The sequence below is a fragment of the Rhipicephalus microplus genome, chromosome 1 (assembly GCF_043290135.1).
Source record: "Rhipicephalus microplus isolate Deutch F79 chromosome 1, USDA_Rmic, whole genome shotgun sequence".
In the NCBI taxonomy this organism is placed as follows: Eukaryota; Metazoa; Arthropoda; class Arachnida; order Ixodida; family Ixodidae; genus Rhipicephalus; species Rhipicephalus microplus.
In genome coordinates this window covers 219856051-219877133 of record NC_134700.1, presented here as the reverse complement: position 1 = coordinate 219877133, position 21083 = coordinate 219856051, and the positions used below count along the sequence as shown (strand labels likewise).

Sequence of the window (21083 nt, the reverse complement as noted above, 5' to 3'; positions counted from 1 at the left end):
CGTTTGATTTGCAGAGCGTCTGCTCGCGTGGCAGTTGAGGGTGTTGCTTCGCCGCGCTAGCAACAGATGGCGCCACGCGTTTTTCAATATGGCAGCATGCACTGAGCTCGCTGTGTTCTGGTCTATAAAATAGTCAAAAGTCAAAAGACATCTTTTTTACTCAGAGTGTATCGCAATTATAAACCGACAGTTCTAGCCCTTTCCTCGTGGGCACAGATATCACAGCCTGACTTCGAAAAGTAGCGCGAGACAGATCCAGACTTGCAATATAAAATATGGGCACTAGAAAAATTGAATCTTTGTAGGATGAGAGCTCTGAAGATGCAAAGTCGTATGCGCGTAAAAGAACTGCACAAAATAAGCATCCTGTGCTGAGATCTACATCCTACTAAGTATTGAACAAACACGATGTAAACATTGTCGAAAAATGCAAAAGTATACCGACAGCCACCACGAGCTCAATCATTGTAACTGCAGCCACACTGTTGTCTACGCGCGCATTTGTAAGCAATCTACGCCATAAAAAAGGGGCATCCTTTGACTCCTTTATACACGTGAGAGTCACATCTGTAGCACTCCCTTTAGAGAGGCGTCGTGCATCGACAATCTTTTGGACAGATGTGCTTCCCACGACTCTCTCGAACAGATTCAACTAAAGGGAGTGCTACAGATGTGGCACTCAAATGTATTGAAGGAGAGTTTTTAGAGCGAGGGGAATTGATTAGATCAGGAATGGCGACATAATCAGAGCCTCAAGGAGGTGCTGATCTACATTTACATCCATTCAGAACTGTCACATACGTATACACATATTGATTGCTTTATTTGATTCGTCACAGTACAATGTAACAGAAGGCGGCGAGAAAAGCAGCAATGACGGCTTGATTGGTATGTTTCATTATATTTTTATTTTTTATCCTTAATTTTCATTGAAAAAATTATGATCAGTGTGTAACCGCCCCTTCGCTATCATTGTTACCAAGCTAATTCTAGTTTATCAGTTTTAGGCTCTGAAATTGATTATGTATGTATTGATAACGTATGCTGTGGGCCTTTGATGTTGTTAGTGTGCACATGTATCTTATGTATATATTCGAGCCTTCGAGCAATGAATAAATAAGTTAGAAGTGAGCGCTGTGCGTGTGTGCGTGTGTGTGTGTGTGTGTGTGTGTGTGTGTGTGTGTGTGTGTGTGTGTGTGTGTGTGTGTGTGTGTGTTCGCACTCGAATTAATTTTTTGAAATGTAGCAACTAGCCCAACAAGTTCTTTTACGATGTTTTCTTGCCTTTGTACATTGCGTCGTGAACTAACAAGCCATGATACATCGCACGCACCAACCCAACCATTTTCATGCGCATTTGTCTACGTAACACTGTTTGATTATATAGTTGTACAAGATGAAAAACACAAAGCCCAATATGGCGGCACTGAGACCCGCCCGTAAAATAGTCTATAGACAACACTGCGCGGATAGAAGTGGAACAAAACATACATACGCATACGGTTAACTCCGCTATTCCACATCGGACACGCCCTCTGTTCCACTGGTAAACACGCTCGCCCGCGCGACAGGACAATGCTCCCGCGGCTTTTACACAGCACATGGGCTTCGTCCAGCTGTTTTGTTTGCCGCCGCTTGCATATGCGTCACAAGCACACACAAAGCAACGCATACGACGCGGAAAGATCAGCCGTTTTGAACGCTCTTTTGAGCAAGGATCTTTACGACTCGCAGGCTGCGATGGCAACAACGTACTCACACACACACACACACACACACACAGAAGTAGGCGCCGGCGAGCGCGCAGAAATGGGGACCCCGAAGGCGCGCCGATTAGATGTGTATCTGCGTATACGCCGCTTTCCAATAATTGACAGTCTTTCGATCGCCCTCCTGTCGGCAATCAGTCCGTTTCGGATGTGGCGGTCCGATGCTTCATGGAGGTGGCTTGTCATTCAACGTAACCTTATTTAATTGTTGTCTTTCGCTGTTTCGCGCATGGCTGTCATCGTTGCCTGCAGCACGTGGGTGAAGGTCTACGATTCCCGGCGTCGAGGAAGGATGAAAGTTAGCCGGAAGAACGGTGCAATGCAACAGAAATAAATAAATAAATAAATAAATAAATAAATAAATAAATAAATAAATAAATAAATAAATAAATAAAAAGAAGTACGCCAGGCATTCACAGAACCTCCATTTGCCCCTTTTTTACCGACAAAAAAAGGGGGGGGGGGAATCCCATTTTTTGTCTTTTTAAATTTCTTTAACAATGGAGTATTACTTGTAGTGATCGCGCTATGGGGCTTATCATTCTTTTGGGAGTGCAATCATTTCCATAACAGACAACCATAGGAGCCCAAACATTTAGAATGAGTTAATGCAAAACTCGAAAAAAAAAGGGGGGGGAGGGAAAGGGGGACGTCTCGACGTGCGCGTCATTGCGAAGGCACGCGTACACAGCAACCAACAGCTGCGTCCAAGTCAGGCGTATTTTAATTGACTCTAGTGAAAACGTTATTCCCGCAACAGTTCTTTCGCTCACTATTTTCACATTACGGCAGTTCAGGGGTGATCTTCATATTCGCTGATTGATTGATTGATTGATATGTGGGGTTTAACGTCCCGAAACCACCATATGATCATGAGAGACGCCGTAGTGGTGGGCTCCGGAAATTTCGACCACCTGGGTTTCTTTAACGTGCACCCAAATCTGAGAACACGGGCCTACAACACTTCCGCCTCCATCGGAAATGCAGCCGCCGCAGCCGGGATTCGATCCCGCGACCTGCGGGTCAGCAGCCGAGTACCTTAGCCACTAGACCACCGCGGCGGGGCGATCTTCATATTCGCGAGATGAAGGGAATGTCTTATGTAAGAACTCTCAGCTCCCGCCCTGCACCCTTTCAGCTGGTGGGCCTTGTAGCGAAGAAACACGGAGTTTACATGAGGGGCGTGTCCCGGAATTCTGTCATAGTGGACTATAAATATACGCACAGGCGGAGCTTCACAGTCACCGCGAAGACTTCTATTTCTTGTCGCCACAACTTTTCTTCCTCGTTCCCTCAGTACAAAAATCCTGCCATAGGCGAGTTGATGCGACGCTCCTGCAGATAATTTCCTCGCTTTCCCATGCCGCCTGAGGACGAGGAGCAGAAGCTGACGGCAGGCGTGTATAGTAACGTATGCAGGACGCGTACAGGCATCACACACCGGGGCACAAAAAGAGGCAGCAAGTACCGCAGCGCCGAAGAATAATCAATTCCAACTATCGGCGTAAATCATAGCAGGGTTTGGGGGGTCCGGACCCGGGGGAGGGGGGCACTTTTTGGTGTCCGGTGATTATGATATATACATATATATATATATATATATATATATATATATATATATATATATATATATATATATATATATATATATATATATATATATATAACGTTCTAAAACTAAATTTCAAGGGAGGACACTCCTTGGAGGTGTCCCCCCTTGAATATCAGTTTCAGAACGTTTTAAATATGAGTTAATTGACAGTTAACGCGTTCACGTATTTTCGAAGGCTCATTATTTTTTAGTGTGCACCTGTGTATATCGCATAGCTGCGTGAGACTATGGAAATCGCAAAAGCCGCTCGAACTGTTTAAAGAAGAGTGAATAAAACAATACAATTGTTCGAGCTCGGTCACCGTGCCCGACTTATAAGTTCCATTTCAAATCGTGATTTAATTCTTATGTATTAAATATACAACCCGCACTAAAAAGTATTGCCGCCACGGACTAAATTACGTCCCCACTCGCGATTTTTCTCGATTTACGCCATTGCCACAAAAACGTCGAACATTCTGCAAACTCGATATCACTCGTTCACCCCTATCGCAGTTAAATTAACGCGAGTCAACGTCTAGCTTCCTTCTTTGCCAACTATTTAGGCACGAGAGAGAGAGAGAGAGTCAGCGCCCGCGACAGAAGCCCCTGCAACGCGCCGACTATAACGCGGGCAATTCGACGAACGCTCTCGCCGTCACTAATGCATGAGCGATGAAAGTCGGCAGCAGCAGCAGCCAGGAATGCGCTAGCAACTGGCGCGCCTAAGTCAGCCAGACGGAATGGTTTCATTGTTCCACGCGAGCTGCACAGACGGCGTTATCGCTTCCGACGGAACAACAACCGCGCGACGGAAACGCTTTGCGGACCCGTTCACATGTGGGCCCGAAACTAGCACATTACAGGCCCGCTGCGCGGTGCGTACTCGAGTACAAAGAACGATTGAGCGTAGCACCAGCGTTCCGCTTCTTAAAATGCCGTCAGTCGCGGCGCACACCCACGAGGAACCAGAATAAGAGTATCCGCACACATATACGTGCGAACTGGGCTATACGCATTCGCTATCGCGCGGCGCCCGACTCTTTGTTTTTCGCTCCTCGTGTGTGCGTATAAACGGCCAGCGCGTCCCCTTTGAGCAAGCGCCGCAACGAAGTGAATTGTCAAAGCGGGAAAGTTCCTATACCATAATAGGCACCAATAGCCTTCCCGGACGACCAGCACTTCTGGATCGACCATGTGCCAATGCATTCCTTTCTTTTCTTCCGCCTTGGCAGACCGTGCAAAGAACAGCCTCGTCTGAGAGACGTATAGCGGAGGACGTAGAAATGAAGGAAATTGTTTTCTTTGTACTTAAAATTTAACTCTGTCGATCTAGCACAGTGAGGAATAGTGCAACGGCACACCGCAGTTTACAATGGGGTTTCGCTTTGCGCTATTTACGAAACACGACGTGGGTACCAATAATAAGGGTTCTTACAGGTGGGCTCTTACGGCAGATGCAAGGACCATTCCGCCGATCCTTGCTAAAGTTTTATGCAGAGGTCACATCCCGTATTTAGCACTGTTTCCGCCATAAGGTTTAACGTACGACGCATGCGCAGTGAAAACAAACGCTATGGCGCCAAGGTTCTCGCACCCTAGAACTGGCCGCCTGGCAGGCAAGCGCCCAACAACAAACTTCCGTAAGTGAGAGGAAGCCGTAGAACGATACGTCACATAGGCAGGACAGTGAGCGGCTTCGCTAAATGCAGACACTTTTCTCTTTTTTTTTTCGTTTCGTTCTTTGTTGTACTTACGCAAGAGAATGAGGGGACCCTATACAAGGACAACGCTGAGCGGCACAAAATTGAATCGGCAAATATCTTAAGATAACAATTTTTTTTTTTTAAGGTTTCCTTTTTCAATACGCCGCTTTGAAGAGAAACGGTGCAAAAGTCACGTCAGGGCATATCACCACACCTTACGCTCCGGGTAAAAGCGCGACTCCAAAATAAAAGGCGAGTTGGAAGTTTTAACGCTTTTTCCTTCAGCGTTGATTCCGTCCGAGCAGCTGTTCAATTAGGTCCGCTTCGCCATCCCATCACGACGTAAGGCAGCTAGCCTTGATTCGCCAGCTTACTGCAAAAAAGAACCGCGCTAAAGGGTGTTAATTCGAACACCCTCGTGTAAACGCACCATTTTTTTATTCCTGGCATAAGGTAACTGTAGGCCGCCCGCTTATGAGACGTATACATCGGACTCTCGATATGAATGACTCCTACGAACCGCGAAGCTGACACAGCATGCAACAACCGCCGCCACGAATTTCACAAACATCATTCCAATTATGCGCAAGTTTCAGGAGATCACAGCAAAACAGACGCTTGTTCATTGCGTTGGTTATCCGGGTAGATATGAGCTCGCATTCGCAAATACGCGTTTACGTCCGCTAGAATCATACGTTTAGCGAATGAGGCATGGTTCTGGATATCGCTATAGCGAAGTCAGCCATAGCCACTGGCAAAGAGACCTTACGAGCGAAACACCGCAGGAGTTAGGCGCTTGCTTAGAAGAAGCATAACATCCTTCTAGATGGATAGTTATCATGCATAACCAAGCGTACTCGAAAACCACCGTTCCAAAGCGCTTGATCAATATCGAATTTCGTCCTGTTAAAAATGTTTACAAGCTGAAGGAGCTCGATTTAACATACTGATGAAAAAAGGCGTACAAAAACAGAAAAAGGAATTTTCTTTTTGTAGCGGTAGGGACTTGGTGCGTCGTGATGGCGAAATGGGGGGTTGTTTTTGATGTATAAGTACAATTTTCAAGTAAAATTTAGTTGATAGTTTGCGTCTGTTTCTTTCTAGTCCTCGTGTTTCTCGTGCAGTTTTTTTTTTTTTTCGTACAGTGAGTTACAAGTTATTTGAGTCATCTGAAAAGCTTGGATCAAATTCTTCCACTTGGATCAAAGTTACGAGCACGGTATTTCTTGGTACACATACATTATATGAAAACCACCGTTTAAAGTTTGACGGGCTTCCGTCAAACTTTAAACTTCATTATATGAAGAGCGTCATAATGTGAGAGTTCGTTTTGAAGGCGAGCATGATCCCACCGGTGTCCAATGTCGGACGGGGCAGTCAGCATTTTGGACGATTCTGTAGTCATCGTCCACTGTGGCCAGTACTCGTATCGCAGACTGAGTGAATTGAAATCTAGTAAGACCTTACGGCATATGGCGGATGAAATAAAAAAACAAAAAAAGACGTGCACAGATCTTTCCGTCGATTGGTCGCCTTCAATGAGAGCCACATCTGAGCCGTGCATATGACCACTCTTGTCAGGTGCGCATACGAACGTCAAACCATTTCAAACGCAGCAACAGAAAGATTTTATGGGGGCTACTTATTTAAATAAGCTGATAGACTAGTGTGGTGGTGGCGTGTGAACATGTAAAAAAAAGCGAGAAATAATCCCTCATTGTAGTTTATTTTGGCCAAACCATACATCCACGGTTTAATTCGTGAGCAGTCCCAGTACCGAGGCACCGAACGTCATTCCTGGCACAAGAGCAGACGCTTTCGAAAGCGTGCGTTCCTCGGTGCAAATGGCTTCCCAAACGATATTCGATGGCGACAACCGGTATTCGTACTAACATACATGCACGCGTTGCAAAGCCAGGTAACATACCGCGTGAGCCAAATAAGGAAGCAATCGCATCTCGGGGACTGCAAAAACGAGGAGGAAGCTGGCCTGTGCACGCCGTTACGGCGAAGAGTACAGAGGCAGAAAATAATAAAGCGGCCGAGACGGACGATTTTCAGGCGCCGCCGGCGAAATGCGTGGCCGCAAAGTTGCATGGCCTCGCATACCGCCACTTCGGAGCGACCTTCCGTCCTCCGCGCTTTCTACAGCGGCAGCTCCTTACAGCAGCTCGTACTATGAGGCAACGAACACAGTTGTTTCGCATGCTCATCTCGTAGGCGACACGGAACGGTCCGAAGCGTAATAAACGACGCCACGCGATTTTAGAAAACTTTCCGCACGATGCTCGTTACTTCAAAATCACGCGCGGTAGCCGGTCACGGTAACATGTAGTACTTTAAACCTTGCTGGTTGGCTACCTGCGGCATTTTTTTGTTTTGTTTTAAGGCGCAGTGAGCTAGTTGCCCGTGAGAACACAAAAATCTCAACTTGTCAGGTACGCATACGAACGTCAAACCATTTCAAATGCAGCAACAAAAACAATTTATGGGGGCTACTTATTTAAATAAGCTTAAAGACTACTGTGGTGGAGGCATGCAAAGATGTAAAAAAAAAAGCGAGAAATGATCCCTGAGAAAACGAAAAGCGAGGCTATATCGCCGACAAGACATCCGAAACGACCTTTTCGCTGGCAAAGCTTGCGTTGGAAAACGCAGTTGAAAATCACAACTGGGGACAGTGCATCCAAAGCACGAAGCCAAAGCGACCACGCAGTACGTACAGCAGCTTAAAACTGCTGAAGCGCTATTTTATGTTACCGGCACTTTTCGCAGCCACCGCGACGAGCATGTATTTTTTTTCTTCTTTTCCGCGCCCCAGAAAATTAGCGAAACACCTAAGTCGTCAGCCACCCAACACGGGCTCTTTTCGCACGAACAATGCTGCGAACAAAACACCTGTGGATCGTCTTGTAGAAATCGATCGCGCGGTTAAACCCGACACGAGACACCCCCAGGAACACGGCGTAAAGTTGGCGATCTCGCCGACTTAACTGTCAATTAAGCCTAGAAGAGCCGGCAAACATTCCTGTTCGGACCATTGTCTATCACTTACCGATGGTGCAGCGCAATCCGGAGTTCCAATAAGCGGCCGCAGAGTAATCCCATGAAATATGCACTTTCCGTTGGCCGGAGGCTAGAGCAACGATTGTTGAACACATGAACTCATGTTCCCACAGTCCCGGCCACTGACACACCCATCAAACACAAACTGGACCTCACAACACCTGCCGTGAAAATCCAGGCAGGCCAACAGGTAAGCGAGGAGGGGGATACTAGCGAGCGTTTTATTCTGCTCCCCCTCAAGGTATGTAACGTCAGCAAGCCGGGTAATGACAGCCGGTGACCCGCACGCACAGCTATTTCGCCGCCTCCAAAAAAAATCTTCCTGTCACGCTAAAAATTTTGGAGGCCTTTTAATTCAGTTACGTGACGACCTACGCACATAATTGTATGAAAAGTTGTGAGATTCCGAAAGCGCGCTAGAGGGTCGCGAGCTGCATGGTGCTGCCATCTGAGTTGTCGTTGTGAATATACGGCAAACTACGCGACTGTGGCCAGCTGCGACTTCCGGTAGCCTGTTGGCGCATGTTTTCGCGCCTTTCGAAAGTTCTAGCGCTTGAGTATGTGCTTTGTGGACTTTTCCCAAGAGTAGTGTCTGCACGTGCACGCAAATCCTGTGCCTGTGAATCGTTTCCTTCGCAGTTTCGAGATCCCCGGCGTCAAAATCGGCTGACCCGCCCGTGAATACGAACGGCATCGGACGGCTGCCAGGTACGCTACGTTTCGGTCAGTTTCGCGTTGCCTGTCGCTCAAAATGAGCAAGTCCAAAGAAGCGGCGGTCGAAAAAGCGATTCTCGACTACATCAAGGCTCAAAACCGACCCTACAGCTCCAACGACATCTTCAACAACCTCCACAAGGAGCACGGAAAGACGGCCGTAGTGCGCGCGCTCGAGCAACTCGCCCAGGACGAAAAGATCAAAGAGAAGACCTACGGAAAGCAGAAGATATACTTCGCCAACCAGGATGAATTTCCCGACGTGGCCGAGGCCGAGCTGTCAGCCATGGACCAAGAGATCGCGGACCTTAACACCAAAAAGGAAGAACTTGCGCGACAGCTGCAGGCCCGAGAATCGCAGCTGAACGCGCTGAGCCACAGCTTGACGACGGAGCAACTCGCCGAAAAGATCGAGACCACTTCCGCGGAACGGGACAGGTTGAGAGCAAGACTCGATAAACTTGCCTCCAACACCAACTTCGTCGAGCCACAAGTTAAGGACCGCATTCTAAAGGACAACGAGAAGTTCGTCAAGGAATGGCGTAAGAGAAAGCGCTTGGCGACCGACATCATCGATGCCATTCTCGAAGGCTACCCGAAGGGGAAGAAAGCACTCCTTGAAGAAACTGGCGTCGAGACAGACGAGGATGTCAATGTGACCATGCCAAAGTAGACGAGAAACGCGTATGCACTGTTAGAAGTTTTTTTATTCAGTATTTATTTCACGTTGTGTACCACGGTGCTTTCAAGTAAAAGACGCAATTTGTCCTCACAAACATCTTTATTGCTACACGTGTTCTCAGCGGCTTTTATAGAATGCTGGGACAAACAAACCGTGCTAGACAGTTAAGTACGTCGATGATTCTGGGTTGGATCGTCAGCAAGATGCACCCAGAAAAACGCTTTGCACAGAGTAGAATATGTCAGCATTGAATGATATTCACACTTTCAGACTAGGAAGAACATTTTCACTTGTCTTCAGCAAGTACTTATGTAATGGCAGTTCTTTATGGAATGTTGCTCTTGCTGCACTGTGTGCATGGAGCAGCCGGTTCAAATATTTTAATTATAAAAAAAAACTGTGTTAAGCCTAAGGAATGCTGATAGCGCTAAGTGCCCTTTGGTTAAATAAATACACAGGTTTATTACACATCCCTTCCTGAGGCTTGAGAAGCAAGGTGACATGCCCAGACGAAAGTTATGATCTAGTTGGGCCTTGTGCTGGCCTTGAGGTGCTAGTTTCTTTCTCCAGTTGTTTTCCAAGGTACTCCCTGAAAAAGTAAAAAGAAAAGTGAACAGATAAGGTAAACAGACTAAAACAAAAATAGGTCGTCAGTGAACAAGCAAACTTGAATTTCTTAGCAGTGGTGAACTGTGGACACACAAGAGAAATTTTAAATTTGCATTGACTGGTCTTGCTCTTTCAGAGGTACCAAATGCATGAACTAGTGGCATATAGTCTCGATCATGGTCTTTGGCGCTGGCCGACGGAAACAGTATGGAATGGGCCCCACGAGTCCCCTAAACATGGGCACTCTCGATTCGGTAGTGCTGATACGAAATCGCAGCTGATTGCTTGTTACCGGCCGCTCATAGTGACAGGGCAGGAAAACAATGCAGACTGTGGTAATTAATGTTTAACTGTTCATCTACTCATTAGTTCGTGTGGGTGTGCATGTGTCAATATCTGTGCGCGTGCGCAGCGAAACGCATCGTGATCACAATACAACAGGTGCTACAATTTTTTAACTGTTGCCCTTTCCACCTTGTTTTTAACAGTGACATGTAAGTGTCAATCGAATGGGGGTTTGAGGCTATTTGCCATACATGAGCGTGTTCCCTCTCATTCAGTTTTTCAGTATCAATCTTTCTTCAAGGAGTCGAAATGAAAGGCTAACTTAGCAGGCTGTGTTTCACAGCCAAATCATTGTAACTCTAGGAATGTTGTGGCAGTTTTAAAACTTAAAGGTGCTTATTTTTTTCTTTTTCAGAAAGCATATCAATATTAGTGGGTGACACTTGTAGTTTACGTTGGATGTTAATGCAGTAAATTTCCCCCATTTTGCATCGCTCCGGCAAGTTTGACCTTCGGGATGGTACACCATTTGTCACTTTTTTTCAGCGCTGTCTAAATCAGCATGTAAAGACCTGCATTTCAAGATAGATGCTTGTAACGTTTTGTGCCGCATCACCAAGTACTGCTACAAATAGACCCATTGACAATTCTTCAACCTTTCAATCAAATTACCCAAGGTTGTGCAAGCAAAACCGTCCATACTCGTGTTTTCTTTATCATCTGGCACAAGCGCGTCATCACCCACTTCATTATCTATAATGTCCACCAGGTTGCCTATAAACTTCTGATATGCTTTTTGAATATGAGTATAATCTTCAACAGTAGCAGCACACATGTTATAAAACCCACCATAATATTTACAAAGTGTTTCCCAAAATTTAAATAATGCAATCTTTGTCCATGGCAGATCACAACTTTGTTTTAATCAACATTTAGTAAATGTTAACATGCAATATTTTTCACAAGAAGCGAGAAGCAGTCGCTCCACAAACAACTCCGCCAACAACGTAAATCTTTGCCACTTGGCCTTACCAGTTGTGCACCATGATCTTCTGGACACAAAGCAGAGCCTCGTATCGCACATTGGGGTCCTCATGGCCTAGCAGCTGCATTACGAGATGCTTGCCACCAAGTTTCTCAATGACACTGCAAGCAAAAAAATTGAAAAATATATATGCCATAAATATATCTCCAGAAACAGTGCACATCTTAAATAAAACATTTATAGTAGGGGTGTGCAAATATTCGAAATTTCGAATATTTCTTTAATAGTGTTTGCTATTTCATTCAATTCGCATTGGAAGTTTTACCATTCGAACTTCCCAAAGTCAATGTCCGATTAAAAGTGAACCCTTCAAATTTCAACATAGTTCACTTCATTACATTCTCGCATTCCGGCAAAGCTATCTTTCAGGCTCCGCTACGATCGAACTACTCAAGGGCAAATAGTCAATGTCCAATAAAAAATGGCCCCCTCAAGTTTTTCAAATACCTCACCTCATCATACGTCCCTATTGCGGCAAAGCTGCCTTTCAGACTTCGCTACGGTCGAACTACTCAAGGGCACATAGTCAACGTCCAAATAAAAGTGGCACCCTCAAGTTTTTCAAATGCTTCATCTCATCACATTTCCCTATTGCGGCAGAGTTTCCTTTCAAGCTCTGCTACGGTTGCGAATGTATCGACTAGAGAAAACGCTGGTTCCAACATGTAGATGATAGATGAGGCAAAGGTGGAAGCTCAATTATTGTTGTTTTGAATCTGCAATTTTGGCAGAAATGCTGGAAAATCGGACGCCAAAGGTTTTTAACATCTCAAATTTTGTATTTCCTTGTAAGTCGAAATCTACAAGGCAGACTCGGAACTCCTAACCCTTGTGAGCCACCTCAGCTGGGCTTCCACAGAAAGCTGAAAAAGCAGGAGAGGCTGACGAAATAGCATCTTTACCTTTCTAGTGTAAAGTGTTGGCAACACTTTCGTGGCACCAAATCATGCATTATAACAATTCAGCTTCTGCATTGCCCCACTCTTCATAAAGCAATTATGAAATACCACCCTGCCAGTTCATCAACCCAGCAAAAAAAAAAAAAAACACTGACTTAGAAATTCTCTACAACCTTTACCCCGTAATTTTGCTTAGAACTATTCAAAAAATATTCTGAACAATGTCAAGAAATATTGAAAAAAGATTCCATTCGATTCGCACTTGCACTTCAATATTTGAATTCACTAAGCAGTCGAAAATTTCCTATTTGCACAGCTCTAACTTTTGGCGATTACAGATGTAGGGGACCAGTTTTATATTTTTTGCATTAGACATCTCCAACTACCATGCTCACTCAATTGTAACGTGACCACCATTGCGAAGCGGAGGGCAACTTCTAGGAAGCAGAAGATAAAAAAAAACACTTGTGTGCATCATTGCACTTTTTAGATAACATAAATTTAGTATTTGATTGTATTGTGAGGGCCGATTTCAGGCAGCGAAAATCGTGAAATATATACAAGTTACATTCGAGCGAGCAGCTTCAAATTCTGCAGAGCTGCTCACTCAGTCGACGAATAAGAACGTAAGTGTATATGCACAGCTACACTCCTTCAGCCATAACTTAGCTTGAAATAACAAAAGAATGGTTAAGGCTCGTTCACAACAGTGGTAAGACCAAGTTAGTTGCAAAGCGACTGGTCCTAAATTGTTGCTTTGGTTGCAAAGCGACTGCGTCGCCTTCATCACTTTCTGCTCATACTGTCAGTTTCAAGACTGCAGTTGCAAAGCTCTGAACCAACGAAATGCGCACGAACTGAACATCAGCTTATTTTATGGGGCAGGTGCAACGCGAGCTACATGCTAGCAGATGCAACTGTGTGTGGCGACGAATATAAGTTGCACGCAGGTGTGAACAAGGGCCGCCTTGAGTCGCTCTTTGGTCTACAGTCAGAAATGGTCGTGTCACCTGCGGGAGTCGCAGTTGTGAATAATTCAGTGAGACCAGAAAGGTGAAGCCACACTCAACTGTTTTCCTCGTGGATAGTAACGGACATACTCTCCAACGTCATGGGCAGCGACACTCAGAACAAGGGGATCTCTGCTGGTCTCCAACAGGCGCACCAAGATCCTGTTGTGAAAGACAGAAAGCATATGCTCACAATTGGCCTAATATATTCACATATAATTTCGTGTGCCGTTGTCAAAGTCAACAGAGTGAGCACATCTTACAGCAGTTGTTCTCGAGTGTAGAAATATAGTGGCCAAAGAAGGATCGTGTACAAAATAAAGAAATAGAGACTGAGGGGCCTGAAGATTGTCACCGAAAATTTCGAGATAATAAACTCATTGCTGCAAGTGTGACTGACAGATAAATCGACCTTATAAATATTTTAAAGAAAAATCTGAGTCGATGTGAGCTGCTGTTACATTACCAATAGGAAGCATTTCTAAACACACCCACACCAAGATTGAATTGTAACAGAATATGATTAATCGTTAATGCATACAGTTCTACCATGCTTTGTAGTTATGTCATAAACCAAGGTGGCTTCACAAACTCAGAAATTTCTTCCAGTGGGCTTTGATGAGCAACCAGTATGTTATGCCATTTTAGTAGCTCAAAAGCCAGAGATAACAGCAGCAGCGCATGCAGTGAAATTGTACAATGCCGTCCCATTAACTTCGTGACAAATACAACCAAGCTATTGATTCAATCGTGGAATGACCAAGCTACCAGCTTCCATAGTGTCTCACTCACTTGAGCAGCTCGTAGTTCTTCTCGTTGAGCTTGTCTGCATTCTCCCGCCAGAACTTCTCCGAGCTATGAACAGGGCCCCACTCGAGACGACCAGATTTTATCTCAGTGGCATACTCGTCGAAGGAACTACAAGCAGAAAAAGAACAGAAAATTGCCACAACACATACAGCGTGAAAGAAACCAGTCACTCCGAAATGTAAGCGACATCTCAAAATCGGGAAGACAGAACTAAGCTTGATTATTTGAGTGAAACTGTTCTTCAGCTTTACAACATAAGGAATTGTATGCAGCACATTAGTTTTGCTGTAGTAATGATATTTACCCACCATGGCCCATTGTTCATCATGATAGCTTTGTGATAATTAGATGACTGCATTAAGGATTAAATTGTGATGCTGAAAGTTGCCACTGCATCTTGCTGTGCACAAGCCCTGTTGCCCAGGTTTTACTTCCAGACGAGCTACTCCAAGAGGTCAAGTCTTTTCAGATAAAACTAGATAAAGGGCCAGCTTTCTGGCACAAAAGAAGAGAAGGGTACCAACATGAGGTACCGACTGTCCATACCTCATGTCCTGAACGCTGGTGTTGAGCTTCTCCTCCAAGTACTCAATGTCCTCCACAATGTCAGGGTCTGCAAATTTCTTGCCCTGAAGTATCTCAAGCTGCCTTGAGACCTTGCATTGCACCATGGCGATGGCATTGTCCCGCTTGATCTCATTCTCATCAGGCTTCTCGATCAGGTTCTGCACATTCCAACGACCAGAAGAAATTCAGAAAAAACACACAATAACGAGCGAACCCAGATGATCAGATAGCTTAGACAGATGGTTGACATAAAAATATAGCGTAAAAAATTTCAAGGCAGGTATTTTTCTTTTTGCACACTGGCGGCGTTGAGTACTTTAGCCCACCCTTACTACCAACTAGTCATGTACATTCTATTGGCACACGTGACACTGTTCACGTTAAACACCTTCTTTGCAATGTATACAGACATGGACCACTCAAGCGTAAACACATTAGGGATGGCTAAAACGCATTCTTCTGCTCTTGCTTCCACCAATGCATGTAATGTAATGACAAAGCCGCTCAATAATAATAAGAAGAAAGCGTGTGGCTTGCTCACTGAAACAGAGGGGCACAAGCATGAAGACTATGCTGACAATTCAGTCCACATTGGGGCTAGTAGATGCACAAGCACACTTGCAACAAAAAGACACTCGTGCATTTCTTTAAGTGGAGGCATGGGTTCAGAAAAAATTTTAATATTCTTTATCAATTGAAGCAAAAATTTTTGAGTTTACAAAAATTTGTGTGCAGCTTTCAAATATTCAATTACTTTTCTGGGATAACATGTAGTTTCTAAAATATCAAATATTTTAAATGATTTTTGAGAGCTTTAGCTTGCATCAACTGAGAGAATTACAAAGTAAATAAGAAAATTCAAATGACCTAGCATGAGTCCTGAACATAAAGAAATAATTTGTTTTAAACCTATTTTTGAAAACAAATTATAATGTCGAACATTCACTAGCGATATATTGGGATTTCATTCGCATACATTCGTCATACCATAACTTCTGTTTGAATAAGTTTGGAGCATCCATTCTTGTTTTCTTGTATTCTGCCCTCACGCCAGGTCATTCTGACGTACTTATTTAATTTGTAAAGCATCTCAGTGTATAAAAACTAGGGCTCCCAAACTGGCACATAGAATGAATTATATTTTAAAAAGAAGTAGCACTAAGAAAATAATCGCAGATTTAAAATCAGCATGCAAATATACATAAACTGAGCAAGTTTTATGCTTTGAATATTCGAACGAATATTACTGTATTTTAATTGGCTTTGGTTTGAATTGAAATTCTTGAAAATTTCCAAGTATTCGAAATGAATGAATAAATGTATAGCAGTGTGCATGTAACCCGCTGTAAAGGCGGCTTGGCTGCTATAAATGAGTGCTAAACCATAAAAACACCTGTAAAAAAAAAAAACTTGCACTGCCGCGAAGCCCAACTTGAAGGTTAAATGAACATATTACCATCACATCGATTCATTATTTTCCATGCTTAAAAGCTTGTTACACCGGCTTATACGCTCTAAGTATAGTAAATTTTAAAAAGTAACATATTTCACTGGTTATCACTGGCATTCTACCGAAAAGTCATATCCTGCTACTATTTAAAGTTGTTTCTACTTCCTTAGTACCAAAAAAGAATAACATTTGTGCACGCCTTGTTTCAATTAAACAAAATACAATGTGCAGGGTAGTTGGGTCATGTAAATTATGCCCATTTTTCTTTATATTACACAATTTATACTATTAGAATCAAATTAAAAATATTTCAATCAAAGTCACTGTTCCCTTTGAAATCTATTCGAACCTAAAATTCACTATTCCCACAAGCCTACATTAAACTTAGCAGCTTTTTCCGCTGATTTTTGACAATGCCTTTATCACAGCTTTTTTTTTTTTAGCAAATGTCAATGATTTCAGCTTCTAGGCTTAATATGAGGCATAAACATCTTTGGCATCCACATTATTGTCCCAATAGTGGCCTCAAGTTACGAAAAAAACTATTCTACTTCGCAGACCATGTTTCATTGAATTGTCTATGACTGTACAAGAGATTAAGCTCTCATTATTTAAAATATCAAAAACGCTGTCAGAAGAGTCAGAGCCGAGATACACAACTCGAAGTGTCTGAAGAAAAGGTTCGACACGAATTGTGGAGACACTCTTGATAGATTACATATAAAAGGTTTCCAAACCCTGAATGTTGCCAGGATGATCCTTGCCACTTTCTCTTTTCCCGATTCGCTGAGAATGTCAGCCAGGATTGGTATGATGTTGTACCTGTAGAAGTAGAAATCAGTGTGCATTCATGGGTCGGTGTTGCAGAAATTTCTAAACGTATCCACACAGCTCAGTCACATGACTTAACTTGAAAGGTTGTGACACTTTATAGTTGCAAGCCAGTGACAGACAGCTCAAACATGTTCCAATCTTGTGACTAACCACAAACAAGTATTGTTTAGAATAGTGCCTTTTTTGATGGCAGCAGACAACATTGGCAAGTGTTGTAAATACGGGCACTCACAATGATCTTTTATAAAACTTGCCGTTAATAAGGAAGTAAGGTGCTACAAATATTCAGCACACTGTGAAGCTTTTGAGAGTTTGTTTGGTTTTGCTGTAATAGCACCAATAAAAATTTCAAGTGAGCAAACAGTTTCTGTGTCTCTTAGAGACAGCTCAATCAGTGACAATACAAAGTGAAACACTGGACAATGTCACATCATTAATGCGCCGTGGCTTCAGACAACAATCACAGTTGTCGACAGAGCCTGCGTAGCATATATCACAAGTACAAACTTGTCAGCGTGAGTATGCTTACAGTCTAGAAGTAACAAGCATATCTGAACCCCACTGAACTGGAAAAGTCTGTTTCATGTAAACACATAAGCAGCCTGGACTTCTAGCCGACCTGAACAAAAACTTGCGTGATACAGATAATCACAAATTGCCTAGCATACTGACCGTTAAGAAGGCCTAAAAAACATTCCTTGTATGTTTTCCTATCATAGTTCATTACATATTTGCTGAAGAGCATAAACTCTAGACTGCAGAGTAAAACGTGGAATGAAAACGATTGCGAACATGTTCTTCACATTTGATCAACCTATGAAATGTTTAGGTGAAAGACATTGAAAAAGCTGCCTCACCAGAATGCAGTGCAATACAGGTAGCTTCACCTCTTTCAAAACAAAGCGTTATTGGCAGCGGAAATCTAGAGAATTCTACACTGCTGAAGCATGGGTAAAGATAGAATTCATATTCGGGCAGACTAATTACAGAATACTACCTTGTGGCCAGTTCACTGTACCAATAATCATGTGTACTTAGTCTGAAAGAATATATCGGCTACTTGAGAAACCTAAATATTGCAATGAGCACCACCACATCACCGAATCGTATATACAGGGTGAAAGGCCTTACTTGCTCATCCGTTTAGCCAAGTCTACATTGAAGGTGAGGACCCAGAGGCAGAAGGTAAGTTGGTACTGGATCTGGAAGTTCACACGACCAGCCAGCACTGTCACAATGCTGTAAAATGAGAAACAAGACGTCACGAAAGAACTCTTGCCTGTCGCTGTTTCCTCAACATATTTCGCCCAATAGCCTGATCAGTGCAGTTATGCCGCTCCACAGTTAGATTTAGATGGGCACCAACAGTTGTAAAATAAATGTTTTTTTTTTATATAGAAATATTTTTTAACTGGCTCCACACACATAGTTTAACTGACGAGACATGATACAGCGAATCTGCAGGCATCGTCACATCTCGAGCTTAATGTTGGGGTGTTACAAAATATTTCGCCTTGGCCGCTTAATCGTAACGGTTGCAAGCATCCGAGTGGCCCGTTCTGTTGTTCTTCGCTGCCTCCCGAGGCTTGTATATTTCATGAACGTGTCGAGTGTAGAAAAGATTAGATGCTCGTACTTCAAATTTCAGTTCTGCGAACACTGCCCATTTGTCTTTTCAATGTAATACATGTGTGTAAATAAAACTGCATGAATGTATTACGTATGTAGTGTCTTAAACCATCGTGCAGTGTTTGTATAAGTGTTCTGCTTAACCTCATAGCAGATTCATGCTTTTTCAACTAAAGAGCACTGACACCAACTTGATTGAAGGACAACACACTTGAAGTCTCTTAACACAAATATAACATACCCAAGCAGGGACATAGGCAGATATTTTTTCAAAAGGTGAGAGGGAGTTTGGCCATATTTTATGTATGCTGATGCATGTGTTTGGATGTGTGCACGCATACACACATGCAAAATTTTAAACATTTTTGCAAGAAAATTAAACAGGGCTCAGGCAGTCACGCTACGTTTACTGCAAACCGGAACTTGCCCAACTCTGTATTTTCTACATAAAATTCTCCCTGACAGTGAAATTCAAAACAAGTATGACGCGTGCAATGGCATCATTGGGATCAGACACATGCTGGCGGGCTGTCCCGCGACTCTCGCCGACACCGAAGAACAATGGCTTTTATTGGCAGACGATGGTGCGAAGCGCGTCTTATCAAGACCAACTATGGGCAATGCAGAAGGTCCATGATGACGCAACAAGGCTCCGCCTGACGGTACCGACGTGGACGCGGCCCGCCTCGGTCTGAAAAGACCGGGCTTCAGGACACAAATAAAGTTTTGTGAATGAATGAAAGGTTTCAAATGGAACCTCCATAAATATGGGTGTGCGAGTATTCAATATTTTGAATATTTTTCAATTAGTGTTTGTTATTTGATTCAATTCGCGCTGAAATTTTACTATTAGAACTTTCTGAAGTCAAGTCGGTGATTGACAGTGGGCCCTTAAACTTTCAATATGCCTCACCCCATTACACTCTCACGTTGTGGCAAAGCTGTCTTTACAACTCCGCTACAGTAGCAAATGTACTGTTTTTAATAAAACACTGGTTCCAACATGCAGATGCACAGCACTGTTTAACTAGCCTCTTCAATATCTTGACATGTTTTACTGCATTGCATTCTGGTATTGCGGCAAAGCTACCTTAAAACTTCCGCTACAAATATAAACTGATCGACTCTGGAAAGCGTTCGTTCGAACCTGCATGGCAGAAGTGGGGGCTTTAATTAATGCTGTTTCGGACCAGGAAAAAAAAAATCTGAAGATTTCCAGCAACAGACATTTCAGGTGTTCTTATACATTGACGTCTACAGAGCAGATTAGCAACTCCAAATATAAAGGGAGCATGGCCTTGTCTACCAAATCAGCTGGGCCTTTACAGAAGTTGACGAGAATGAGAAGTGGAGGAAGTAGCATCTTTTCCTTTCACGTGTGAAGTGTTGTGACACCACACTGGTTGCACCAAATGATGTAAATAAATACAATTTGTCTATACATTGCCTCATCTTTGACAAAACAACTACGGAACCCCATCCCTCCAGCAGTTAACCAACCAAGCCAAAGAAAACTTTCCCGTTCCTGTCTCATAAAAATGCCCCTACTTAGGGATAGTCTGCAACCTTTCTTTCGTACTTTCACTATGGAGGATTCGAAAAACATTAAATAAATTTAAGAACTATTTGAAAAATATCCGATTCACACTCATTCTTTACTATTTTAATTTGCTTTGCACTCAGAGATTTGCTATTCGCACAGCTCTAGTGATAACATGCCCACGTGACATAATTAAAGCAAGACAAGAAAACCACAAATTAAAATATTAAGATATCATATGAAAATATTCGGAAAACCTTATATTAAGACAGCTTTGCAGCAGTGGTGCCAAGACTGAAGGCAGAGCATCGCTGGGTGACCTTCCTCGTTTCTTTATTTTTTTTCCCCGTTTCTTGCATCTTTTTCTTGTATGTATTTTACTTTTCCTTTGACTATTACTTTTCCCCTCCCTCTTTCTATACTACTTTTTCATCCTTTTCTTTATTTTTTTTTCTCTTTCGGGCTTTATCTTTATTTGTCTGTCTTCGATTTCATTCTCTCGCAGCTACTTCTTATTTCTTTGTTTCTCTTTCTGTCTCGCTTCATTTTTTCCTATCTCTTTGTGTATGTTTCTTTCTATTACTTTCTATTTCTCTCTTTTTATTACCATAGGAATATTAAGACACTCTCGACCAGCTTTTGCCGTCGCCGTAACAGCGATGAAATGAGTCGGCCCACCTCTCTGACAAGGAGGGCTCTTGCAATAACATCACTACAAGTGCGAGGCCTGGGGTCAACTGTTGCTCAAGAAGAGAGAAAATGCCCTGCCCATCTTGGAGGAGCATGCAGGGGCGCTAGGAAGTGAAAAGGAGGGGGCCTTTGTTGCTCAAGCAGCTACAATGCACTTTGATTATAAGAGTGTGATTGCGCTCATTGG

The 21083-nt window shown here is 43.3% G+C and overlaps 3 protein-coding genes across 6 annotated transcripts in view; 1 reads left to right on the top strand and 2 right to left on the bottom strand.

The window, feature by feature from the left end:
• ck (unconventional myosin-VIIa ck) overlaps window positions 1–8357 on the bottom strand; it is a 178125-nt gene extending 169768 nt beyond the window's left edge. For all 3 annotated transcript variants that reach the window (XM_075891400.1, XM_075891402.1, XM_075891403.1), the window contains exon 1: window positions 8122–8357. The gene's annotated coding sequence lies outside the window, so the exon portion shown is untranslated. The remainder of the gene's footprint in view (window positions 1–8121) is intronic.
• Window positions 8358–8606: 249 nt separating this feature from the next.
• On the top strand, window positions 8607–9622 carry LOC119159657 (homologous-pairing protein 2 homolog). The gene has a single exon (XM_037412480.2). It carries the CDS (start codon window positions 8884–8886, stop codon window positions 9517–9519), a length of 636 nt encoding a protein of 211 aa, XP_037268377.2. The 5' UTR covers window positions 8607–8883; the 3' UTR covers window positions 9520–9622.
• The window catches only part of VhaSFD (V-type proton ATPase subunit VhaSFD), a 36039-nt gene continuing 24564 nt past the window's right edge, over window positions 9609–21083 (bottom strand). For both annotated transcript variants that reach the window (XM_037412477.2, XM_037412478.2), the window contains exons 7-13: window positions 18169–18276; window positions 16941–17025; window positions 14733–14911; window positions 14169–14294; window positions 13437–13538; window positions 11455–11568; window positions 9609–10117 (exon numbers count right to left, since the gene is read on the bottom strand). In XM_037412477.2, the coding sequence (XP_037268374.2) occupies window positions 10045–10117; window positions 11455–11568; window positions 13437–13538; window positions 14169–14294; window positions 14733–14911; window positions 16941–17025; window positions 18169–18276 (787 nt within the window). In that variant the 3' untranslated portion in view covers window positions 9609–10044. The remainder of the gene's footprint in view (window positions 10118–11454; window positions 11569–13436; window positions 13539–14168; window positions 14295–14732; window positions 14912–16940; window positions 17026–18168; window positions 18277–21083) is intronic.